A 6,494-nucleotide genomic window follows, 5' to 3' on the forward strand; every position below is an offset into this window, starting at 1 on the left:
CGCATTATGATGAGGCCATGAGGGGTAGATCAACATAATTTACTATTGCATTCAAGTTCATCTACCTAAGATTATCAACCTTAAACACAAATTTCCTACTAGTTCTAACGATGCACCCTAAGCAATGTTTCACATTGCAGTAATGTAGATATCTATGCTGTTATGTTTTAGTCAATAAATTTATAGGATAAGTAATGCTTTGGAGATGACCAGTACTATAGAGTAATGAAGAAAGAAAAATTGCATATGGCTCTATAATACTTTACGATACATAAATGCCAAATTTATTTTGATTCATGAGTCATTGAAGAAGATTTAAGGTTGTACATTGTTGCTTGGGTTGAAACATTAACAAACTAAACCATTTGACAATCATAATTACATGCAAAGGACTTTCTACAAGTTTCAATCCTTTTTCTCGGCGGGCGCAGAGTGTCGCCAAACTCCGGCAAGAATGCTACCAAAGATATTGTGACACACACTCGAAATGGCGCAGGGTACCACAGTTAAGGGATCCCCAAAGTGCTGAGTAGCCAGAACAATTCCAAGAACAGAGTTCTGCAATATGGAGTTGAAGCTGGTAAATTGATGTGGAATTTGAGCCAATAATTAAAAACAAGAGCTTCACTTATTAAATGGCAACAACTTACCTGCATGCCAACCTCAATAGATATGGTTCGCGATGTTGTGACATCTAGCCCAAGCATTCTTGCAAGTATATATCCGAAGAAAAATCCGGAAGCGTGAAGAAGGGAGGATGCTAAAATTACTTGTCCACCAGACATAAGGATTGCTGAAGAACTTTGCGCGATTGCATTTCCACATAAGATTGCCACAGTTGCTACTGCCATTGGCGGCATCAGCCGAGAGACTAATTTAACAAGAGGTTGGAAATATTGGTTCAGCAATGCGCCGGCCAATACAGGAAGCAGCACAACCTGTTCAGAGTGAACGGTAGGGATGTCAAAGAAAACATAAAACGAAATTAGAAATAGAGATGGTGGTTAAGAAGAAAGCTTACTTGCAATGTTGAAATCAATAAACCAGATCCATCCACAGCTACATACTTGCCAGCAAGTTTAGCTGTCAATAAAGGAGTCATGACCTGCAATAATGTTTATTTTCACTTTTCAATCAGTTTGTGTGTGAAAGTTTTAGCAAAATCATTATTATAACAACTTATTTATTTCCATATAATTGATTAATGGCAGTTCTTGAGAAGTTTGATAAAGTGTAACACAAACATAATTGTCCATTCTTGATATTTCATTCAATTTAATCATCCTACACCAATCTAATTATAGTTTTTTTCATATTACAAATTAGTTTCATATAATACTTTCTTTGCTCCTTTTTATATATCACTTTGATCAAAGGTCTATACATTAGGAAACTCAACATTAACAGTGGTCTATGTATAGGTTATGGACTTAAAGGGAAAAAAATTAGTCAAAAGTGACAAGTTAGAGATATTCTGTTTTGCTAGTGGTCAGTGGCTAAGGGGCTGCAATTATATAATGTAATAGATAGAGAGTGTAAAACTAGTTTTTTTCTATTCATATAATCTTTTCGAATACTCTTTTCTTCTCCCTTTCGAAGCTCTGCTACTCTTCAGTTTCATGCTTTCTTGCTGCGAAAGCAATCTTAGTTCATCAACAAATCTGATATTCTAAGGATTAGCTTAAAATCTTCATGAAAAAACCTCCATATTTGATTGTGCAAATTAAATTCATCTATCAAATTTACTGTAATAGCACATTTTGCCTGACCCTCGCATATTTACTTGTGTTAGCCAGCCATTTGCAGTTAAACCCAGATTTTTTTTAAAATCAAACAATATGATATTGAAATTGAGAAATACGTGGCACCATTTGTAATTGACTGCAATGCTTTCCCATGGGAAAATGTATTGCTTTTTTACTCATCAAGATCAGATTATTAAAACAGAAAAACCAAGAATAAGATAGCATTAAAAAATTTACAAAATACTAACCACAGCTGTTAGAGTGCTTGCAGCCGTCATTATCACCGAAAGTGCAACATTTCCACTATCAAAACAAACAGGCCATCAGATTACAAATCTCCACAAATCCATTTAATAAGAGTATTATTTGGAAATAACAGTTCTGAGAATCCAAGTACCGTGCAAGATAAGTAACAAGGTTACTCGCCGTGCCTGCAACCAACGAAGGAGTGATTAAAATAGATGAAGTGTTGAAAGAAATCATAGAACACTAGGTTGAAATTCTTACCACCAGGACAGCAGGCAACTAATATTAAACCTGCTGCATAATGTGATGGAAGGTTTAAGAGTTTGCTTACAAAGAATCCCGATAATGGCATCACCTGAAAGTTGAAAACAATTCACATAAACAAGGATACCCTCATAAATATGAATTGATTTAGGATGCAAGTAAATATTATTCAAGAACATAATGTTTATGGTTTATCCAAATTTCACAACCCAAATCCTAATATTTCCACCATTATATCAGACACCACTAACCAAAGCATTTGTATTCTATGCCCAAGGGCAACAAGTTTTTTCAATTGGGATTAACTTAAAGGACAAGTCAAAGGCTTCATTGTGTATAGAATAAATTGGGGTTACATTGAAAATAAAAAAGTTAAAATGTCCTCACAGTTAATTAAATAGTCCAACAAAAAATTTATTATTTTCAATAACATCCTAAGAAAAAATGATGAATTGATCTAAACCATCCTCCTGACATAAAAGAGAAAATTATTATTTGATTTGAAAGGGGCAAACTGCCTCTCACAGAAATTTGCCAACAACTATTATCAAATAAAAATATAAAAAACATATAAATTTTTTTCTTAAAAAATGTCATGTGCAATATGTATAAATACATGAGTTATTTAACTTAAAATAAATGTATATTTTATATTTTAACATGTATTTTATATAAATAACTGATTCCGTAATTGATTTTCTGTATACTTAGTTGTTTTTTCTCATATTTATTATAGACTTTATGTAAGAGGACTAATTTGTCCTCTTTTTTAGAACAACTATACATAGACTAAAAGTTAGTTATTAAATAAATCACTTATATAAATACATGTGAAATACAAAATATAGAACAAAAATTACGTTAAATAATATTTATTGGCAGACCTGGTGAATGGCAACTAATATTCTGTGTACATATAACATTTTTGTTTTTAGAATAGCTAAGAAATGAATTTTTTTTTTTTTTCATATTTGTAAAAGGCTGAGAGCGTAAGACACTAACCGAGTATTGAAGCACAAAACCAGACAGTACTTCTTTGTTCATAGAAAGAGCACCACGAAGATCATCAAGTGTGAGTGTCATACCCATACCAACCATAATTATGGTGAGTCCCACAATGTTCAATCTTGGAGTGACCCAACTGAAGCAATTGGGTCTCACCAACCCCAACACACACCCAAGAGTCACCCACAAAGGAAACGCATTTGAAAGTGCCTCACCACATACCTCAAACCACTCCTTAACACCTTTTTTCTCGTTTGAACTGTTCCCGTTCGACGAAATGCCACAACGAACTTGACCATGTTTTGGGGCTCGAATTGTGGGTGATTTTGGTGTGTTAAGAACAAAACTGGAAGGGTAAAGAAAAATTTGAGGTTGGGGTGGGAAGAACTTGGAAGTGGAAAACAAAGTGGGCAGAGAATTTCGTCTTTGTGATTGTGAATTGAATTTGAGAAGTGGGTTTCCATGTGGATGTGGAAAGCATGCAAGTAATGCTTGCATTGTTGCTGTTGTTCACAGACAGAAGATCACACAAAACTTTGAAACTATGAAAAGTTCGAAGCTTGATTTGGACACAATTTCCAACCGACACACCTATAATGTTTGTCAAAGATTCTAATTATTTTTTCTTACTAACATTAGATCCATTAAATAGAAAAGAGGTAATGCGTCAAATAGTCGCTGAAATTCTTAATTCGCATCAATTATGTCTCTGGCTTTTTAAAATATCAAATAGATCCCTCACTTTTAGAAAGGTAAATCCACTTAACGTCGCTTACGTGTGCTGTTAAGTGCAAAGCTGGCAATTTGGAAAACGACACCATTTAAAGGAACAAGCCAAACGATGCCGTTTGCTTACCCAAAAACGTTTGTTTCCTACCAAAAATCACTTTCTTCTCTTGTGTGTCATCTCTTCATCTTCCTCAGCTCGCAGTTGCTTTAGCTTCGCAAGTGTTCCTCCCTGGCACCTCCGTGCATGTGTTCAGTGAAGCAATTTTTGCATGAAGCATCACCGTATTCACACAGTGCAGAAGGTGAAAGGTGAGTGTTTAGGTTTTTGTTATCTCTTACTCTCACTCTTTTTGGTACAATTTTGAATGCTTGGATATAATTTATATTGAGATAAATTGCTCCAATGATGTTCCAAAATATTATGGTGGCAGAAAAAGGAAAGAGGAATAAAGGGAGTAATTGGTAAAATGAAGCCTAAAAAAGAAGAAGGGAATTTGAATTCTGTTATTGTGGCTTTTTATTAGTTGACAATACTAAGACAAACTTCGGGGTAACTTTATGTATTGATCGAAGTTGCAGGCAAGCGCAATTTGAGAATTTTGCAGCAGGACGAGCTGCCCGTGCACAGTAACAAAGAATCGCAAAGCAAGAAGCAAACACAAATAAAGGCAAAACCAACCAAGGTAATAGTTTTACTTATTTAATAGTGACTTAATCAATTTTTCATATTCTAGTTAACCCCTTTATAAAGATAGTTATCTCCGTATTTGTATTTTTTTTTTTTTTACAAATTCTTCAGTTTAATGGTCAATTCTTGCAGGAAGGGTTTATCTAATAGATGGTTACCAGCACTAGCAGTACTGACTTCGGCTTGTTTGGGGTTTTGATAGTGAGCCAAGCTTTTACTACATATTTGGTAAATAATTATGAAGTTGTGCAGTAGTTATCCAAATGCTTATACCAAGAATTAATGTTCTTGTTTATTTTGGGGATGATGGCTTTATGTTTTTTTACCCTATATAAAAATAATGCTGATTTATTAGTTCTCATTACGTGCTGGTTTGGTCATTTATTTCCTTTTGGTCCTTTTGAATGTAGGAGCCCTCTTGTTTTTTGTATCTCTAGGCCTATCAGGATGCTTCATTACTTGTTATGATCGAAGAGTTCGCAACGATTTGGCACAGCTTTGTCGAGAAATCTGTCTTTGTTGCTGTCATCCTGGGTAGTTCCTACTTCCTCTGCCTTTACCTATATATTGAGTCTTGTGATGTTAAAACTTAAAACACACCATTATACACTAAACATCTGCCTGAGGCATCAATAGTGACTTAATTTACTTAATAGTGACTTAATCAATTTTTCATATGTTATGAAATACTTGTTTTGTCTGAATCTTCATGCTTTGGAACTTGTAAGTGTTTTTCAATAATAATCACTCAAACATATGTTCTTTAAACCCATTTCTTTTGTTTTTGTTTTTGGAACATCCATGACCACTCAATAGACCAAATGGCTCACAGAACCCTGAAAGAATTCGTAACAGCAGATTGTTAATGAAATACATTACTTTTTTCGTCTGAAAATATTTTTTGAACAACTAATTATCATATTTTGTGTTGATATTTACTCTATTATTTTAAGATTTAGAAGTGATCTTGTCTATAACATTTAAATTTTTATTTTCAAATTAAGTTTTTGAAGTTGAAATTATTGCAGAGTAGATCTTTTGAGCAAACAAAGGAAATTCTTTTCTCCTACAAACATGTGTTCTCAAGATTGGATCTTATTAAGTTTTGTTTGATTGCATTGTAGCTTGTAGCAACACGTTCTTCATCAAGCATTGGTAAGGGAAAAACCATGATGGCACAGTAAAGTATGGTTTCAGCCTAGTGAAGGAGAGTGTTAATCATTTCTCACACAGAAGAGCAAATAAGAGAGCTTCAGAGAAGAAACAACAAACAGCAGAGAAGAGGAGACGAAGAACATATTAGAACAAATGATGAAGATGAAGATTTGGGAGTTAGGGTTTTATAATTGAGAATGGACTAATTTGAGGCTTTTAAACAAAATTTAGACACTAATTTGAGTTAAACGCTGCGAATGACTTTTGCACTAATGTGGATTCACGTTTCTGAGAGTGGTGGATCCATTTGGTCATTTTACATGGTCGGAGACTTAATTGATGCGAGTTGGGAATTTTAGGGACCATTTGGAGCATTAATTCGAATAGAAAATTAAAATACATTGAAGTGTAAATAATGATTGGTAGGTCCAGCTGAGAAAAGTGTTTTTGTTGTGTTCTGCACTTCTTTGTATCTTATAGTTGTGATTGAGGTGAACTGGTAGTCTGGTATGAAATGTATCCCATCTAATCTATTTTTCATCTATTATTCTATATTTCTATTGTTACATTAGGTTTTTTTAAATAATAATTTTTATAAACTTTTAGATTTATTTTTTCTATTATTTTTTTTATCTAATAATTTTTATTAATATTATCTTTTA

The 6,494-nt window shown here is 33.6% G+C and overlaps 1 protein-coding gene and 1 long non-coding RNA gene across 2 annotated transcripts; one reads left to right on the forward strand and one right to left on the reverse strand.

Moving 5' to 3' along the window:
* Positions 1 to 261: 261 nt before the first annotated feature.
* LOC107459827 (probable sodium/metabolite cotransporter BASS1, chloroplastic) lies at positions 262 to 3,957 on the reverse strand. Its single transcript, XM_016078105.3, has 7 exons — positions 3,258 to 3,957; positions 2,253 to 2,346; positions 2,143 to 2,176; positions 1,994 to 2,048; positions 1,022 to 1,105; positions 651 to 938; positions 262 to 558 (listed from the first exon to the last, which is right to left on the reverse strand). The coding sequence occupies exons 1-7, from the start codon at positions 3,756 to 3,758 to the stop codon at positions 406 to 408; spliced, it is 1,209 nt and encodes a 402-aa protein (XP_015933591.1). The 5' UTR covers positions 3,759 to 3,957; the 3' UTR covers positions 262 to 405.
* A 148-nt stretch (positions 3,958 to 4,105) lies between these two features.
* On the forward strand, positions 4,106 to 6,361 carry LOC107459828 (uncharacterized). The gene is made up of 4 exons (XR_008001280.1): positions 4,106 to 4,298; positions 4,569 to 4,672; positions 5,088 to 5,211; positions 5,802 to 6,361. It is a non-coding gene; the product is annotated as an uncharacterized LOC107459828 (long non-coding RNA).
* The last annotated feature ends 133 nt before the right edge of the window (positions 6,362 to 6,494 follow it).

The sequence above is a fragment of the Arachis duranensis genome, chromosome 7, assembly GCF_000817695.3.
Source record: "Arachis duranensis cultivar V14167 chromosome 7, aradu.V14167.gnm2.J7QH, whole genome shotgun sequence".
NCBI classification, from domain to species: Eukaryota; Viridiplantae; Streptophyta; class Magnoliopsida; order Fabales; family Fabaceae; genus Arachis; species Arachis duranensis.

Excerpts from the sequence above, each read along its gene's own strand:
- LOC107459827 (XM_016078105.3), bottom strand. The coding sequence starts at position 3,758 with ATGCAAGCATTACTTGCATGCTTTCCACATCCACATGGAAACCCACTT. Across the intron at positions 2,347-3,257 it reads GTTTTGTGCTTCAATACTCG|GTGATGCCATTATCGGGATT; the intron begins GTTAGTGTCTTA and ends TTCAACTTTCAG. Across the intron at positions 2,049-2,142 it reads CTTGTTACTTATCTTGCACG|TGGAAATGTTGCACTTTCGG; the intron begins GTACTTGGATTC and ends TTGTTTTGATAG.